The following is a 20,251-nucleotide window of genomic DNA, read 5'->3' on the forward strand; positions in this document are numbered from 1 at the left end:
GGGCACTGCATCTGTCTTAGAGTGAAGAAACAGCTATTTTAAATTATTTTCAATTCTGTTTCAAATATATGTCTTGTTCACAAGATATATCGTACATCCAGTCCAAAGGTATCTGCTTTTTATTTTGACAGCCTTATGGATGCACAGATGTGGAAAAAGTTACCCATAAGAAAGAGCATTATGAAAATACAAAGAACTTGAACAGAAATTATGAAATGTAATTTTTATACAGTGGCACAATCACCTACTATTTGTTATCATGTTGTGCCTTACACTAATGAGCAATTCATAATGTTGAGACAAAATTATGAAGAACAAAACCAACATTTATGAATGACAGGAATCACTGAAATTAATGGTCTTGTTTGGGACAGATGGTGCATACTAAATTTCTTTTCCATTATAGAGAGCCAATAAGCTTTTTTTGTTAGCAGTCCTCTAATGTTGCAGACTACCTCATGATCAACTTAATTGAAGGTAAATTACGTAGTGTTTTAAAGCCTTCAAATTATCCTGGAGATAGCCAATCTACTCATTAAAAGAGTAAGAATCTATTGCATACACTGAAAAAAAAAGGAAATGAACTAAAATGATGTGTATTACCTTACCTGTGTAACCTTCTCTGTTACATTGTGCGTTCGGTCTTTCACCTTAGGTGCAATAATTGTTTTCTCTGAAGAAGGAGGAGATGAAGATTTTTTTTCACTTTTGATATCTGAAAAGTTCAGTGTGAGTTGAGGAATTTTGTTGATTGTACTGTATTTGTTGAGATTCGAATCCGATGTGGATCCCAACAGACTTGACTTGATATGATTAAAAGGCCCTGAAAAATCAGAACACACCTTTAGTATCTGGGAAATTAAGGGAAATAAAATATCATTAATGTTTAGGTGGGATATCTTAAAAGGGTGATTAAAAACTATTCTGTATACTAGTTGTTAAAAATAAAAACTATTTACATTTTTAAAATAACTCTTTTGCTAATAAGATTGAAGTGTAATATTGGCTATAAATGTATTTCCTTTACATACAACCCTCAATATTTTTTATAAAGTCGATGGATTCCAAACTGCATAATGCATCTATCCTTACTTGTTTTCATATTACTGAAAATGCTGATGTGCTCTTATTATAGTTCTGGCTGAATATAAAGACTATATGCTCATTTGTTTATGAGAGTGGAAATAGGGCACATGATTATGCAAGAGTGCCTGGAATTAGCAAAGGCTCTATTATCACATCTCTACCTTGCTCATGCTCACATGATAGTTCAAAGAAACTGGAAAATTGAGTGGAAATATGTTATCTCAAAATATACACATTTATATCTCAAAAAAAATAATATCTCTAAATATGTTTCTTCAATTGTCGTTGCTAACAAAATATTGGAAACTATAGGGATACTATATATACGTATATATCCTATATAACTGTAAGTAGAATATCAACAGAGTATATATAACCTTCTTATACTATTTTAGTGTATCATTAAAAATATATAGAATTTACATGCTTCATGAGGTACCTATTCTTTATAATTATTCTTTTCATTACAGACAGAGTTGTTTGAACAAGAAAGCAATATAAATTATCAGAATACTTTTTGTACTGTCATCATAAATTTCATTGGGAAGACAAAATATTTATTGCAAGGAAAAGTTGCTTTTGAGAACAATACTGTAAAAAGTACTATAAGGATGTTTAGACAGTGAGAACTAAATCCACTTAGGGATTTAAGAAAAAATCCAGGCCTTGCAGTCAGTAGTAATGTACATAAAGTGTGAGATTGAAGGGTATTTTTTAGATCCAAATGAGAACTTTATTTAAGGTTGCCTTAGTTCTCTTAAGGGCAACAATGTGATGCTTTTCTCTTTTTCTTCTTTTTGAGGTATTCTTTTGTCTTCCTGAGAAGAAAACAAGAATGTGTATGTCCATTCAGGAACAGTCAATGGGATAGGATTAGGCCTATGGGGTAAATTGCAAAGTCAACAGTGGAACAGTTGATTTTATTTGCAAGGTGAGAATGAATGAAATTCAAAGGAACCAGCTACTTGGGGATGGCTGTGGGGAAATGCTTTATGCTGTATTGAATTTTTTATTTCTTTTTTTGGCAAAATTCTTTAAGTGAGGGCTGATTTTCCATCATACCTGGCTTCAAATGCTTGTTGAAGAAGCAGACATTTAATTTTCTTTTGAAGCTTATAAGGATCTATACATGTTTTCTATATCCTAGACTCACGATAACTGCATGTTAATCTGGGCCACAGATAGAAAATCTCTATTACTCCATTTAAAATTTTGCCACTGTGCAGAAAGGAATTTAAGATGACAAGGCAGGGCATGATGATCTAGATGAAAAGTTTGGGTACAAAAAAGAATTTGTGCCTGAGTTCTCTAACCATTAAACTGCAAAACAATCCTTCTTTTTCTCCTAGTATATTTTTTTTGTGGAACAGCTTCATTGGAAAAGGGAAGAAAGCACTACCTTTCACCTGCAAGGAATGGTAAAAAAGCTTGCTACTGAGGGCACCACCAAGGGATTGTGATACTATATTTAAATGCCTTTTTGCTCAGGGGGGACCTGAATCTATCTTTCACATCATCTGTATGAGTCTACTAAAAATTAGTGCACAAAATATATCAGGGCTCACAATCTCCTCATAAATCAGTGAGGTGACTAATCTGGCTGGTGTGTGCTAATGGACATGTGGTCAGACTGTAATTTTCCAGCCCTGCTTCCCTGTTGGTTTGAGCAATAGTTTCTGAGTATTGAATCAGTTTAGACGTAAGCAGGATTTCAAGTTGAAATCTTGAATCAATTTGTCAGATTTACAAGATTCTTCATACCTTAGTTATTCAAAGGTAAGAGCAAACTAAGATAGCTTAGGCAAATCTGTGATTAGATAGTAGGCAAGATTTTGTTTTATTAGTAACTTTGTAGATACTTAAATCACATTGAACTTTTGGGTTTTGGGATTTACATATTTTCATTCCAAAGGGGATTACTGTCTCTTTTGCTACCTAATACTCATGCCCTAGAGCATGATATTAGGCTTAAGTTCATTGCACAAGAGAATAGAACCTTGCTTCTTTTCCCCCATCTTTTGCTTTAGAATGTGGGGAAAGGTATAATGCACCTCATTGGCAATGGAAATTGATTGAAAGACAGTATTAGCTTAAGTACAGCCCAGGTTGGCAGAAATTGAGCTGATACTTGACAGCTAGTGGATCATTGCTATACTGTCATAGCAGGACACAGGAGAAGGGGGCCATAACAAATCACAATCACAATTGATATTGATTGGCACCCTGATTGACAGTTTCAACAGAGAGGCAGAGAACTAAATAAGCAGGGAGAATGACTTGCTTCTGCCTAGCCTAAAAAGGAGAATCAGGTTAAGTTTGAGCTCCCCATTTTGATGGTAGGATTTCACTGTCCTTGCTTACACAATGCATTGAGGAATTATTTCACTCTCGTGAGCTGCCAATTCATCATCTTTCACCAGCAGTAAATACATTTATAAAAATTATTGTACAGCACAGAAACTGCATTTTTTTCCCCTGAGATTTTGCCAACATACACATGAAGCAAATGCAATGATTTTATAGTCCACAAATTGTTTTACAGAACCTATGTCATGCACTGCATGCAGTTTGGAGAGATTTTACCAAGTACACACACTTTTTGCATCATGCATGAAGTCACAAACCAGTTTTCCCACAGATACAAATATGGCAATTAAACTGAACACTTTAGTAAGTGATCTTTAGAAATGGAGGAAGTAATTTACAGATTATGTTCAAATTGCTTCTAAAACATGTAGCTCAATGCTGGTGAAAAGACACAGTTTTTAAATTGCACTAAATATTATTTAAACATGAAATTGGCAATGAAGTTCATGCATGCACATTTTGATGCTACAGGAAGCTTGAAACCATACCCCCTGCCATCCAGGAACGTGAAACTAGTTTTAAAGAGACAAAAGAGGAATAAGTGAAGATACTTCCACAAGGGTCCTGATTATCAGTTATTTATTTTTGAGAGAGTTAACTGAAAACTAAGCACCTTGTAACGATGGATCATTTGCTAATGTCCTCATGCAATCACACCTCCTTTTGCAGGTAAAACTCCTGGTAGCTTCAACAGAAGTTTTGACAGCTTAAGACAATAGCACTGAGTTTAGTAACTAGGATATGTTCTACCTCCCTCCCTTCCTTTTCTTAAATTAGGAGATAATGAAAAGTCTGTTTAAGTATGCCTTCACTTTTTCCAGTGACTGGTAGTTAGTGCTTTGGGACAAGAGTTACATGAATAACTATGTGTTTAACAAATATAATTTATGTAATAGACCTAGCCCAAGAGAGGTCAACATGAGATTGTTACATTTGAACATTTCATACAGCAGGCAAAGTAACATGCCAAAAAGTGTGGCTGATTGAAACACTGGAAGGTACAGTCTAGATGTATACTTTACCTTTGACATCGCGACCATTGTCTGGTTTTCAGCATAATAAAAGTGGAGAAAAAGACAAAAAAAGACAACTAAAATCTTCTTCAGAAAAAGCAGAAAATATGGCTTCAAAGTGTGTATGGTTTGAATTTAAATATTGTTGCACCTCCTTGACTGTATTATGAAGACTTTAAGTGAAGGTGAAGTCACTCTGATGATTGAGATAATGTGTAAAAGTGTCTGGAGTAGATCATCAGGCAGAAGACCTTGCTCTGTCTAACTGGCCTTAATAGAAACATGATAAAATTCCTTCTCCACAAGTCTGGCAGTGGGTTGCAGGAAAAAATTATTTCTTCTTGGCAAAAGTGCCAAGAAGAAATACTTAGTCCCACATAACTGAGAGAAGCTGAGGCAGAAGCGCAGGGTGGCTGCATGGCATGTGGGGCTGCACAGGAGGCCCGGCACAGACCCCAGGGCGCCCGCGCCTGCCTAGACTACGTGAGGAACCGCTTCTACCATGGCAGCAGCCTAAGCAATGCCCTTCTGAGCAAGGGCTGGAGAAAGATACACCTTAAACCTTTTGCAGCTCTTAGATGTCCTTCCACAAGGAAACATGGGCCAAGTTTTCTGTCCTCACAGGCTTACCTGGCCCTTAATCCTCTCGTGAGATCAAACCTTTTCAGAGAGAATATTATTATTGCTGCTATTATCACTATTTTAAAGAAGCCACACGGCTGTACGGGTAGACATCATGCTGGGGCATGTGATAATAATGTGATCCGCGAGGCACCGTCCCCTTGTGTCGTGCCCTGCGGCTCTGAGGGCGTGAGGCGGGTCTGGCAGGGAATGGGGCCTTCCTCCTGCTGCGGGTACCTGCTGTGCCCAGCTTGCCAGCTCTCAGGTGTGCTTGGGCTCACACACACATTCACCTTCTTTGGCTGGGCTGACAGGCCACCTCTGAGACTGAGGCATTTGTGACCTGGCTGTGCCACAGCAGCCTGTGGAGAGTGGTCAGCCCTTCTCCGGACAGAGGCCGCGGCCTGCAGGCGGGCATCGGACATGGCGCTGGGCCTTGCCAGACCTGCTGCCTGGCTGGCTTCTCCTCAGCTTCCTGGGCATCGGACATGGCGCTGGGCCTTGCCAGACCTGCTGCCTGGCTGGATTCTCCTCAGCTTCCTGGGCATCGGACATGGCGCTGGGCCTTGCCAGACCTGCTGCCTGGCTGGATTCTCCTCAGCTTCCTGGGCATCGGACATGGCGCTGGGCCTTGCCAGACCTGCTGCCTGGCTGGCTTCTCCTCAGCTTCCTGGGCATCGGACATGGCGCTGGGCCTTGCCAGACCTGCTGTCTGGCTGGCTTCTCCTCAGCTTCCTGGGCACCGGGGAGCGCAGCACATCAGCCTGGGCCCTCTTGTCCCAGCTGTGGAAGGGTGTTTAGTTCCTCCCAGCCCAGTGCCTTCCTGGGCCAGGCATCTGTAGCAGTACTGGAGATTGGGCTGAGTTGGGGTTGAAAGCCTGCTGCTATTTCAGAAGGCTGCAGTGATCTTGCTGAGTCCACTTTCTGAGCACAGTAACATTTTTGAACTTGTACCTGCCTGCAGAATCTGGATTGCTGGTGTTTCAGATGAGGCTGGCTTGGCTGCATTTTGGATGGTGAGTGTAGAACACAGGTCCTGCCCTGTTGCTTTTGCTGTCATATAGGCAAATTTATAATGCAATTTGATCCAGTACACTCAAATGAATTTAAAATGCTGACCTGTCATTTTTACTGTAATATCTTTTGGCATATAATGGGCACAGTGAAGATAATGTTAAAATGATAGGCAACAAGGCTACATAAATTAATTTAACACATGAAATAATTTCTATTCTCAATTGCATTATATTTAAATTTGACTGCAGGTAAATTACAGTAGTTAGTATTAAGCTAAGTAATGTTATTCTCTTATTTCAGAATTCTGCTTTACTAATGCAATTATTATTTTTTGGACTGGAAAGGGTAGGAAAAAATTGAATCCTGACTTGCATTTTCAGATAGAGTAGTAGTTTTTGAATGATTTGGAAAAACAAAATAAAAATGGAATGGGACATATGTTTCCTTTGGTAAGAGTTAAGCCCTTTGGGACTGTAGTTTACTTTTACTTGTTGTACTTAGGGTTTTGCATTCTCCCTGTCCAGAAACAGCAAGCCTGGAGCAGATGATTTAAGCTGAATCTTGGTTGCCTAACTTGCATGGATAATTTTTTAGCAATAATAGGGTTTTATGGCTCACTGTTGAGTTAGGCAATTAGGACTTCTTGGATAAATTTAAACATTTCAGCATAAGGTGTTCAGTTCTAACGTGACTGTAAGCAGATGGCCTCAAGGATGGTTACTAATTCTAAAGCCTTTCTGAGACCCATCCTCTCTTCCACTGAGTTTTTCTAGAATGACTATGTTTGACATAAATTAGGGCCTGGTTCTCTACTATTTTGTAGTGTAGGAAAAGTGAAAGCAGAGTGAGAGGGTTTTGTCTATTTACACTGTAAATGATCACATTGCAGGAGAGGCCTTAGGAGTTCAATTGGATTATTGACTCATAGTAGAAATTATTTTCCTTAGTACTTAACATTTGAAAGAAGTTTTTCTATAAAATGGAGATAGAAATTTTTGTTCCTCCATTTGGCAAGTATTAAAATTATGTGGTAATTTATGCATTAGCTTTCTACCGCTGTAATCAAAGACACTTAATATTCAAACTGATTTTTACACATTTTCATAGATATATAACTGGGTGAAGAATGACCATTTGGGAACTACCTCAATGAAAAATGAATAAACTAGCACAAGGAGAAAATCACACTTAAATGAAGTTTACACTAAGCATTTCACCGTTTCACTAAGTATTTCACTATTCATTACACAAAGCATGGCAGTGGAGTTGCTGAGGATATTTTCTTCAGCATGAGAGAAAAAGCATGTCTGAGTGTTGGATCAGCGAATGTAAAATCTGAACATTACAGATTTAAGAGAAATAAACTTATCAGTCTCTGAAGCAGGATTTCATACAATCAAAGACAATCTAATATATGTAAGCATAGGAGAGAATGGTACATGCAACTATAATTTGATCACCTGATTCCCCCCCCGCTCCCCCCCACCAAACACCAATATTAGCTTTAGGAATGGTGGCCCCAATATTTGCTATATCCCTGTAGAGAAGATCAACACCATGATTCCATTAGTCTCTTTGCAACTGACAAACAATATTTAGTGTACATAAGCCTGGCATATTTGGGCCCTTAATATTGTCAATGCACCAGTGAATCATTATATTTAGCTTTGTTTACAAAGTGATGATAATTACTATGAAATATTGAGAATACTCCTTTTTTAGTACATCAGAGAATAGTGATTGACTTTCTACCATACCTTCACTTGCGTGACGGTCCCTAAAAATATTCTTGGGATGGACATTAAAGCCTTCTATGTCATGTACCGAAGAGGCTCTCCGTATACTACAAATACTTTCCTTTGATCTGGAATGGGTTAGTGGATTGCTTGTCTGTATCATGTCAGGGTAAAGTCTGTCCCACTGCTGCTTAGGTGATGAGTGGTCAAGAGGTCCAGATATATTAACCAAAGGTGAACATTTACTGTGTTGAATCAGTGCTTTTGTATCATCCACTTCTGAGGGACTACAGCTTTCTTTCGTAGGCGATTTAAAGTGCTTCATTGCCACTGAGTCATCGCTGTGCTTAGAGGAATCGATTATGACTGCATCGGGGTCTTCCTGGGGTAAGGACTGCTTTCTGTAGGTCAGAAGCCTCAATCCAGGTAGCCGGAACCCAAAAAGTCTGCCTACATGTAAATACACAGAAACAGAAGAAAATGTTGCACATTAGTGTCTGGTCATTAAAATCAGCTTTTTTCACTTACAATGAATGATCATAGATATTCCTAATAAATTAAAATGCTTGGTAATGGAATGTGTAAATATACAAATACAATTTTTTTGTTATAGTTGGAGCGTTAAAAGTTTTGATAATTCAGTCAGACCTAAGTTTTTGAGCTAAGAATGGGAATAGCAGCATTAATTCTACAGCCTATTTTAAAAGCTATGAGGTTCTGATGATCCTTTCTAAATTAAAAATCCATGTATTTATAAAAGACTGCCAGAATATGTCTAACACTTTGCTTGGTAGTTTTTATCCTGAAATAGATATTTGTGGATTCTAATACTAGTTCTTATAAATGTAGTGCAGTCATATGCATTTATAGGCTACAGGTTAAACAGGGAGATACCAGGGATAATTTCTTAGTATAGAGAAATAAGCTGTATATCAGTTATGCTACAATCCTCTCCAATACTGTGTTGAATGGCACGGGAGACTATCCTGGGTGTTTGGAAAACTAACACTTTGTGTAATGGTAAGAAATATCAGTAGCTGAGAGGAAGAGTATAACATGGTGCATAGAAAGAAACTATAGAGGAAGAATTGCAGACTTTACAGAATACCTTTCTAAAAAAACCAAACCTAAATAACAAATATTGTAAGGTTTTGTGTAATACAACTCACAGATGGAGGCATGGGGACTTTGGAGGTACAGAAAACATATTAAATGGTTTACAAAAAGCAATGCTAAGGAAAGTTTAAGGAAATAAAATAATTAAAAATTTGAAATGATCAGGTGTGATTGTATAAACAGTTTGACTTATTAAATAACTTTTTGTATCTCATCACTTTGCTACATAAATGTTTTCAACAGTGAATCAATAGTGAAATTATTTCTTGGAGAGTATTTCAAAGTATATTCTTACTCTCTCTTTCTGGGATAAGAAGTTCTCCTTGGGATAAGATTTTTTTTTTCAGTCAATTTAAATTGCCAGCATTTGTAGCTACCTAATATTTATTAATATACACCACTGTAATCTATCATTTGATACTGACATATTTTGAAATAGTCTTTCTTTTAAGCCTATTGCAAAGAGTAATTGGAGGACAATAGACAACCCAGCTTAATCATTTAGTGTTTTAAAATGGATGTCCTATGTGTTTAGTGTTGAATATAGAGTTGTATTTTGAATTCTAAATGAATGAAGGTGAGAGTATCCTGCTCAGGAAAACCTGTCTAAGAGCTAAAGCTGCTGTACTAGATGATACCAAAGGTCCATCTAGCGCACTGTTGGACCTTGATACTTTCCAGTGGTGGATACATGTAGGAAGAAATTTGGAGTCGCTACATTGTGTTATTTCTCTCAATAAATTTACTCAGTTTCTAGCTATCTGAATTTCAGAAACTTCCTAAGCTAGAGTTTGTTTGCTGAAACCACAAACTGAATGTTTGTTGTATCTTTCTTCTATGAATTTGGTTGTAGTTTGATATGCAAAGCATTCTATACAATAGAACTCCATAATTTTAGCATATGTTTGTGAAAAATACCTCTCCTTACTTGCTATACACTTGGTGCCTTTGGGAGGGTTCTAGTTCCTATAAAAAGTAGCTAATAATTATTCCCTTTTTATAGTCGCAATATAGTCTTAATATGTTTACATTTTCTCATGCATCTGCAGAATTGCTCTCAGTATACCTGTTCTGCAAGCTGAAGAATGCTTGTGAAACTGTATTGTGTACCTCTGAACATCCTTCTCACTCTTCTCAGTTACTTTTTATTTCTAATGTAATCCTTTTTGACAATGGCCTGAGCTACTCCCAGACTTAAGGATCAATGCAGTGATATAATGGCTTTTTGTTTTGACCTTAGTTCACTTCCTTACAATTACCAGTATTTAATTGCATTTTTAAATTATTTTTCTAACTGAGCTAATTTAAGATATTTTTGCAACAACTGAGAATTTTTTTTGTTGTTTGGTAGTAGATAATTTAGTCTCTAATATTGTGTCTGCAAAAAAATTGCTTTTGCTGTTTTATCACTCAGCCACTCAGCATCCTTGCATAAGTTTTTGAATTTCATGTAATAGTCTGAATAATTTTTTTACGTTCTCACCTCATTGTTAGAACCTTTTTTATCCAAGTAATTGAAAATGTGCTATAAAATAAAAAACCTGTGAGACTATTGATAACATCCAAGTGTTTAGAAATCTGGTGATTTTTTTCCACCTTTTTTCACTACTTTAAAATTTAAATCCATGTAATGATATTACTTTTTTCTCCTTGGCAATTTTTGAAAAAGTTTGTTGAATTCCAAATATTTAGCATTGAATTTATCACTCCAAGCATATATACGCAACAGTAAAATAGACAGAAATCTCTGTTACATAAACCAGAGTCATGCAACTTTAAAACAGCAGTTAAAAGTGCCATTTTGCAGTCTACACAGTGATATTCACCAGAGTGAATCTTCAGAGTCTGTAGATTTCTTCTAGCTTTCTAAGTGAGCTTGAACACTACAACTGCTCACAGTTAAAATTAGTGAAGATGTTAAAAAAAATTATTATTTTTTAGTCCACATAGAATTGTGCTGTAAAGGTGCTTATAAATCAATTTTGAAAGCTTATTGCAACCAAAGTGAAAAAAATACTATAATACTCTTTTTTATCAATTACGCTGAAATTCTTAAAAACACCATTCATAAGGATTTCTGGCATTAGACACTATCCAGAGCTTTTTGTTGGCACTCTATTTTAGTCATATTCATGGTGCTGCAGATGGTCTTTTCTGCCTCACCACGTTAATATGACCACGTTATACTGCATTACTGATTTAGCTGTCCAACTGCAGTTCAGCTGGAAAGAATACTCAGTGAGAATTTTGCTTCTTGTTAAGACTTTTGGGCATGAAATAGAAAACTTGGAGGAGCAGCTTTTTGCTTTTCTTCTATACACTGTAATAAATAGTCTCAAACCCTATTTCCTGCTTTTTAATTTGAATATTTCTAAGAGAAGGAGTATTGCTATCCTTCAGTGAGCAGGTAATGAGCTACATGGTGTGTTGAACATTCATCTCTCTCCTGTAGCTAAAGTTAACAGGGGGTCCATTCAGAATTTGTGTAGTTTACTGATCTGAGATGAGCAAGGAAGTGTAATAACACAATTTGTCACAAAGCAAAATTCATTCAGGTCTCAGGCCTGCTGTTCCAGTATAGAATAAAAGTGCCAGTGGAAGCTTTCCCGGCCTCCTGTGTATGGGGTGAAATCTTTTTTTTGGTAATGGACAACCCCTGCTTTGTGTAAGTATGATGTCAGAGCAGATGAGTCTTGGCTTACAATTCTCAGTTTTCAGATGCAACTGGCTATTTATTATGAATTCAGAGATAATATTACATTAAAATCCTTATGTTTATTAAAGACTAGATTGCCAAATTCTACTTAATGCTGAGTCAGATTTGTATGATTGTGTCTTCCTAAGAGCAATTGAGGAAAGCAGTTGAGTCTGAGCCACAATTCCAGGCGTACATTCCACCTCCTCCTTTCAAATCTCACTTTACTGAATAAGTTATTTGAAAATGAGTTAATATATTGGTTGCACTTATTCTCTATTCCATCTCAGCTGTAAAAGTATCTAAATAGTAGAACTCAGTCCAAAAATATCACTGTAGATGCTTTAGGACTCTTCTAAACTGTTTGAAGATAGAATTGTCTCCAAAGTCTCAAACTCAAATTGACTTTTTTTGTGTTTGGGAACCCTTTTTTAATTCCATCTCATATTTTGGGAGATCAAAGGAGAAGACTTAGAATTCATGGAAAGAAAATGTTTAGATTAGTAGTTTTGGGGAAAAGATGCAGGGAAAAATCCCGTCTTGATAAGAAAAATTAGTATCCTTGCTTTTCCATATAAGTGCTAACATTAATAGAAAATTGCTATACTTACACCCTGAATACAACCATATGGAATTTTGAGTCAGGAAAAAAAAAGGAAGAATGAAAATTAGTTCTCATAAGACGTTATCAACACCTATAATCATGATTGCAAATTTTCTGTCCCATCAAACGGGGTATTCCAGCAAAAATATCTGAACAAGGACTTCTTTTGTAACCCAGTACACTTGCATGGCTAGTGATTCTTGTGTCTGTTCTGTGAAAAATTTCATAAAAAGAAAGGGAAATTATATTTGGACTGATTGTTGCCTTGATACAGTGAAGATATTCCCCAAATTTCTAGTGATGAAAATGTATATTTACATACAAGACACAGCGACTAAGTCAGAGAAATGCCTACAACTGAGCGAGTTTTACCTTCTCTGCAATTTCTTTAGTGGTCTCTGGGTAGTGGTAGACGCTGTGTTATCTCCCAATGGGATTCCTGCAATACTAACCTAAGCACTGCAGAAGAGCAATCCTAAGAGATGGCAGCTGAAAAGTTGTGATGGCTCCTCAAAGAATTGCTCAGCCAGCTTTTGAAGCACCAATGATAGTATTGTTATTTTCATGCTGATGCAAAGCAGTTATCCAAGCCCCAGAATGTGAAAGCAAAAGGAAAAATATTGGCTGGTCTCAAGCTCCCTAGCTGGCAGCTAGATTTGATCTATTTGTTTCAACCTTCTCTAGATTTAGACTTTCTAAAATCAAATCAAAGGAGCTCAAATGTACAAAGAGTTTGCAGAAGGTTATCTGTGTGAAGTGTAGAATCTGTCAGAACTGTTTCCTGGTGTGATATGCCACTTCTCCTAGGCTGAGAGCTGAACCAAAGCGAGCTGCTCATGTTTCTGTAAAACCTGTTGTCTGTGGTAGGGTGTTGAAGAAAATCAGGTCTTGGATAGTTTTACAATGGTGAATGACTGTTCTGGCTTTAATATGAAAACACATATTACTTTTTCAATATATAAGATTAAAGAATAGAACATACATATCCACAATGACCAACCTATTATAAACAGATTTCCTTAACAAAGGCCGCTAAGATAAGTCAATTATGACAGACTGTCCTCCAGAGCATGGGCTTATTCCATAATACCTCTATTCTGAAACCTTCCCCAAAGAATAAGCAAAATTACTTTCACAAAAGTAACACAAGTCAGACCTTTTATGAAATATTTTCTCATAATTGAATGTCAGAGAATTCCAGGATTTAGATTATCAGAATACATCACAGATAGCTATTGAATTGCTGCTCAAAGGCTTGGAAACACCGTCTAGCAACTCATGTGACAATACCTTATTTTCTGTCTGGGCACAGCACGCCTTGGGACAAAGAATTACAGAAAGAGACAATTATGGGTTTTTTCAGTTCTTTTTCCCAAAATGTATTGAAGCATACTTAAGTGGATAATTTTCTTGCTCTGCTCATTAAATAATTTATTTTCAGAAGGAAAAAAGCAAGGCATATGCAATTATTCACATTAGAAGCTGGAACTCAGAATTCTCAGACACTGAATATCCTTCTTTTTTAATCCTCTGGTGTGGTCTCCTTTAATTTTGGCACATTTAGTTTTCTGTAAAATTTAAGTTTGTGTGTGTCTTCCACCAGTATAAGACACCAGCAATCTTCTTTATGTTCTCTTGTAAGTGAGAAAGATTTAACTTTGATATCTGCACATAGGAATCTGTCAGAATATGAAAGGAAGGAAATGAAGTCTCTGCTTGTAGGGCTCTGCTGTGTGTGGTTGATGAGTGAATTTAGTCAGAACAATGTAAACAGGGTGTCCCTCAAAAGTCATAGTCTTGATATCCTTGAATATTAATATGAATTGGTACATTTACATGTTTTTCTTCCACTTGTTGATAGAAATGTCATTTTACTATATCTTACTCATTACACTTACAGGAGTTGAAGTGCTTTTGTAAAAAAGCTGTATGAAAAAAGAATTTTTTATCCTCTCAGAAAGAGGTTTTACTTCTTGCACTTTTATTTCTTAAATATTATTAGAAGTATGAAAGAAAAAAAATATGTAAATAGCTACAATGAAATAAAACAGCAAGCATCATAGAAAATATTGTATCTAAATTATTTGTTACCTAGCACAATATTTAGCTGTCTTGGTATGACTATGGTGGTTTTTCTTTGGCAGCTGGGAAAAAGAATTTATTCTGTCTATTAAACCAAGTTCTCAAGAAGTTCTCAGCCCTTAATCACCTTGGCCGCCAGACTTCATAGGATAAAAAATATTGCTTTTCTCTGAGACAGGAAGCTTGAAGATGTTTTCTATGTTTTAACACTGAATTCATATACTACTATCCATTTCTGCAATGTGTTTTGTCTCATATATTGATTGAAGATTTTTTATGCTCTGCATACTGCAACTTTCAGTAATAATAAGATGAGAAGTATCATTAAATTTGGATTTTATATGTCATATAATTATACTAAATTTAATAGTTTACCTGTTATGTCTATATTTTTGCAGAAATAAATATTCAGACAGTGAGAGCAAGAGCCATATTATGACTTGCACTCTTCTAGAATTATCTAAAATGTAATGAGATCTTGAAATAATATAGCCAGAACAAAGCAATAAAAGGACTTTTGTAGATAGAATTTTAGAAGATAGATTTACCTGAAGAAGAGCCACTTGAAAGGTTGTTACCATCTGAAATGCAATTAAACTGAATTTACAAAAAGCTTTTGCTTGAAACAGATTCAAAAAATAAAGACTATTAAGAAAAGAAGGCAGAATATCAAATTTCCACATATTTTAGAAGCAAATTCAGGCAGCTTAAATTCAAAGACTATAAATGTAATACGCTGAAGAATTGTTCTGAAAGTCCATTGACTTTTTATTTAGAAAATTTAAGAAGTATTCAATTAAGAAATATTTAGTACTTAGTAGATCAATATATGTTTCCAATTACCAAGTTTTAAAGTTGGCTAAGGTTCCAGAGAGAAAACTAAAGTAGGTGTACTAACATGCTATTTCTCATGAAATTGAACTTCTAACTAATGGTAAATTTTTTGCTAGAAAATGACAATTTTATTTGGATGAAACTTGCTGAAAAGTTGAAGAATTCATAATTTTCATCAGAAGAATAGATTTTATTCACTGGCACTTGTTCAGAATATGAGCTTAGTTTCATATTCCTGATAGGCCTCACTTATTTCGTCTCTTCATGGCAAGAGCTCTTCAGACTATGTGCCCTTGCCAGTTGTTCTCAGTTTTTTTGAAATGCCCAACTTGCCTGGATGCTTAAAACAGTCAAGTAATAATAATAGGACTCCATGCTTGAGAAGTAAGACATGGTAAACTCCCTCCTTTTTATCTATAGATATGTTTTGTTTGCTTATGTTAAAACAAGCCTTTTCATGTTGAAGACTATAAATAAAAAAAAATATTTCTTGTAAACATCCATCTAAAAGCTTCTCAAATCCATTTGAAATTTTTACTGCTTTCTAGTAGAGTCATTTTTGTCTAAGCTTGAGATACCCTGATAGTTCTGATTTTTTTCCTCTTCAAGGTCAAAATCTATAATTCAATTTGGCAAGCACACAGATGTGTTAAATTCTCTGTGCTAATTCTTATTATGAATAATAGAGATGTGTCTCTTTCTTCCATCAGAGAATGAAGTAGAACTCACTACCTTTATACTTTCCTGAGGGTATGTATTATAATGTGGGATGACTTCAGAAAATCATTATCCTAGCCTTCAAGTTACCTCACAGAACCCCCCTGTTTAAAATGTCCTGAAAGGAGCAGATAGATAGGAGACCTGTTAAAAATTAATAAAAATATATCATTGGAAGACCTGTGTGGTATATATATGTTGCCTCCACTGAAAGCTACTGAAAGCTGTGTCACTCCCTCTTTTTCATTTTCAATCTCTTTAAGCAGAAATTGCTTTTTTTTCCGGAATGTTTGTACAAGACATAGCAAAATAGCTCTGTGATCATAGCTGGGTGAGGCTGTAATTTAAACAGCTAATTACAGTTCATGGAATCCAGGGAGGCTTCCTTTCTGAGCTGAGCCCCAACAGCAGCCATCATGAGGAAACAGAAGTAGAGCTACCCCACTTGTATTTCTCTGTGGAAGAAGACTAAGAAAAATTATTTAGCTCAGTGGCTGTTCAATTAATTTAGGCAATCAGGCATTTGTGGAGCACTGAAGTGGTAGTAGCAAAGGTTCTGATGTCTTTCACTGGTGATTGGTGTTTGGCCATATTCCTTTGCTAAAAGTTCAACACTGTTTCAGTTTGCCTAATATTTACTGTAATTTACCTTGGAGACAAATACACATTATTGACACTGGGGTTTTCAGAACTATGCTGCTGGTTGGCTAGATAGAAACCTTTGTCCTCCAGAACACAATTTTTCTTGACTAGCCCTTACTGAAGATGTATTTGTTTCCAGTGGTGCAGCAAAAAATAAGATCCCGAGCAAATTTCTCATTACATTTTGGGCAAAATCAGGGGCTTTCTCTTGTACGTGCCGTATTCTATGCCGTATTCTACTGCATCAAGCAGTATGCAACAACATTGCAGTCCTAATATTTTTAGGACTAAAAATGTTTGCTTGCTTTTCACTAAACTGCTATAGTTATACAGCAAAGTGCTTTGCACAGAGGAAAGCAAATATTGTGTTTTTGAGCTAGGTCTTTGACTGGAAGGAAAATTTAAATTGCAATTGTGCTCCATTACATCAGTGTATAGAGCGTCCTCTCCTTCTCAGATGTAATTCCACTGCAAGGGCCAGGAAAGAGGAAAACTTGCTGAAGAGTAAGCACCTTGAAGAAGTTGTTTCAAAGGTTTTCTGATTATAGTTTTGGCTGTTTTTAGAATATTATTTGCCTCTTCATTTTATTTGAACCTTATCTAAAAAAGGCTATTTTCCATTCATTGGATGCATAACTGATCCTCTCATTTCCTTCACAGAAAGAAATCCAAGAAATTAGTCTAGAGTGTCTTTATTAGGCTTATAGATTTTGAAATGATAAAAGGATAAGACAATCCTGAAATATCCCTCTTTAGCAGAATGCAATTACATGTTTAATCAAATAACTTTTAGGGCTTTCTCCCATGAGGTAATAAACATGGTGTTTGGGAATCAATATTTAGCTTATAGGTTAGTACTTCTAGCTAGTCAAACTGTTTTGAAATTAAAAGAATAAAACTTGTGATAAAGTTAGCTCATCTGACTAGCTATATTAGCCTACTGATTAATAGAAGTTGTGATCTAGACAGGGCTGGATTAAGTGTTAGAAAAAGCATTATAGGTCACTAAAAAGGTAGAATGCTCTAGGTGGGGCAGAAAATGATGACAATTCAGAATTAATTTCTTAAAGGTTTTTCTCATTGCAGTCCCACAAATGGTCTCTTTTGAGTAGAAAAATTGTAGCCGCATTCTTCATATTGAATTCAGGATCCTCTAACTATGGGTTTCTTCAGTTTGAATTGGCTGTTGATTTTGTGAATTCAGTCTATGTCAAGGTTGATTTTGCTATCTTGTAGTCATTAGTTTTACAGACAAGAAGTATTTCATAACTTTGAGGAATAGAATCAGGTGCCATAAGCAAATAGTAATTTATGCCATTACTTCAGTCAATTGCCATAGAAAGTCCTCATAAAATAATGGAGTGGATGAACATGCCACAGCGGAATGTTTGAGGGATTTGAGAATAAATTTGAACACTAGGGGTCCCTTTCCTCAATCATTCATATAAAAGACATATTTACACCCTGAAGTTATAGCTTACCACTTTATAATAAGGATTTTAATGAAGTTTGTACAACACACTGAATGGGAATTCATATGTTATTTTGGTTAACAACTGTTACTAGTAGATACATTTATTTATAAAATTTGCTACTGTTCAAAGAAGGGTTTGCTAAGGTGGTATAAAATCACATCTCTCCTTCATTTAGTTCATTGTAGAAAATCTACTCAAAGCTCTGTGTTCTTTTTAACAGTGAGTCTAACAGGAAGAAGTTCTCTTTTACCATGAGTATCTTGCTAAGGATACATTATTTATGCGTTATTTCAGTTGGAGTTCAAAATTTTATGCAGCTTTGCAAATGGTTAGATTTATGAAAATTTATGAACATTTTTGGGAATAATTTTTTATCATTATAGTGACAATCAAGCAACTGTTAGTGTCTTAGAAGGTGTAAGAGAGAACAGTCCATAAGAACTGTTAGAGATGAGTAAAATCCATTTTTAGGGCTTATGTAGCTCAAAACTATCAGTCTTAAAACTTCAATGCACTACACAAATATTGCTTCATTTACAAAGCAGGTATTTAAGTCTTGAAATGTTCCACATGTAAAATGAGGTGGGTAAAGTTATTAAGTGCTTTTATCTTTGGGTATAGATGTTAATTTCTGGAATTCTAAAATAGTTACATGGTCTAAGAAGAAGCAACACAAAAGCCAAGCAAACTTACTAGAAAATTATTGAAGTAATGAGTGGAATTCTCAAATATGGAAATGAGACAAAGCTTAGACAGATTGAATGATGAATGGGCATCTCTAGCAGAAAGCAGCTTCTCTAAGTCTCTCTTTAAGTGCACTTTGTACAAATATATTCTTACTGGAGAAGAGGATGTTACCCAGTTGTGGGATAGGTATGTACAGAAGAAATTTCTGCATATCTCTAAATGCAAAAATGGAACAGGGGTAGTATTAAATTAAGTTTGATTAGAAGTTTAAAAGAAAAGATATGGCAAAAGTTTTGGGCTATACCCCTTTTTCCTCAAAAAAAGAGAAGAGTTATATATGAACAAAGGCTTCCTTAGTTTTACTAGGGAATTGGCATATATTGGAAAATAGAATTGCTGCAAACTACAAAAACAATGAAACAGAAAAGAGTGAAAAATCAGTTGGCTGTGATTTTTTTTACAGGGCTAGTGCATACTAGAATCTTCTGAAATTTCACTATTTGGTTATACAAAAACTGTTCCAGCCGCCAGTGAAAACTGGTGATAAATTTGTGCCAGAAAATATAAGGGGAAGAAAAGGATCAACTGAAAGAACTTTTACGCTGCTATTGTGAAGCCACTATCTTCACTTTTCACATTCCTACCTATTCAGACATTTGCTGCATATAAGATAGGAATTCTTGAGCACCAGACTAGAAGGAATTCTATTTATACTCAAATGTGCTCATCGAACTCCTGAAATATACCTTTTCTTTTTAATCTATTATTATCATCATCTACCAAGCCCAGCGCTGAATCAGAACCTAACTGTGTTAGCCATCATCCTGGCACATAACAAAAGACAGGATCCTTGTACTAGAGTGCTTACAAACACTGTTGGAAATCTCCATCAGTATTCAGCTGATAAATTTTTAAATTTTTGCCTATCCAGAGCTAAATGCAGTCATTGAGCTAAACCTAAAAAAATGCTACTTGTCTTCCATAAGTCTTAATTTTTTCAGAGGGTCCTCAGCCCTTTAACAGATTGAAATCCCTTTTTTCTTCACAGCACGAAATGCTTTTTTATTACATTGCATTAGATTTTACAAAATCACAGAATATTCTGAAATGAAAGTATCACAGAGTCCAAGTCTTAAGTGAATGACCCATACAGAGATCAACAACCATCCACAACCTCGACGTTACTAGCACTCTGCTGTAATCAACTGAGCTCACCTCAGCGGCAACTTCTGTCATGAGGAACCCTATGCTAAGTGTTCAAAACTGCTGGCTGCAGCTTGCAGAATAGATGCTTATGGAAAAAAGGAAAGACTTTTCGAAGTTACGCTTGATAAATTTGATCAACTCTTGATAAATCTATTAAAGGAAGGATGAGAATATGAAAAGTTATCTTCTTTTTTAAGGACTGGAAAATAGCTGCAATCTATTTGCTTCCTAATAACTTTTACTTCTCTCCTGCAACCTGACTCAGTTTTTTGGTTTTATTTTGGTTTGGGTTTTTTTTTTTTTTTTTCCCTCTCATGTTGAAAATGCATTCTAATATACGAAAACTCAATCTA

At 35.8% G+C, this 20,251-nt stretch overlaps 1 protein-coding gene across 1 annotated transcript in view; it reads right to left on the bottom strand.

Annotated features, from left to right (window-relative positions):
• Positions 1-20,251, bottom strand: part of KCNH7 (potassium voltage-gated channel subfamily H member 7) — a gene marked incomplete at both ends in the record, with an annotated part of 202,945 nt that overhangs the window by 58,322 nt on the left and 124,372 nt on the right. Inside the window, 3 exons of the mRNA XM_084209730.1 lie at positions 609-823; positions 4,476-4,496; positions 7,862-8,290. Of these exons, the coding sequence (XP_084065856.1) occupies positions 609-823; positions 4,476-4,496; positions 7,862-8,290 (665 nt within the window). The remainder of the gene's footprint in view (positions 1-608; positions 824-4,475; positions 4,497-7,861; positions 8,291-20,251) is intronic.

Source organism: Fringilla coelebs (assembly GCF_963513975.1).
Source record: "Fringilla coelebs genome assembly, chromosome: 7".
NCBI lineage: Eukaryota > Metazoa > Chordata > Aves > Passeriformes > Fringillidae > Fringilla > Fringilla coelebs.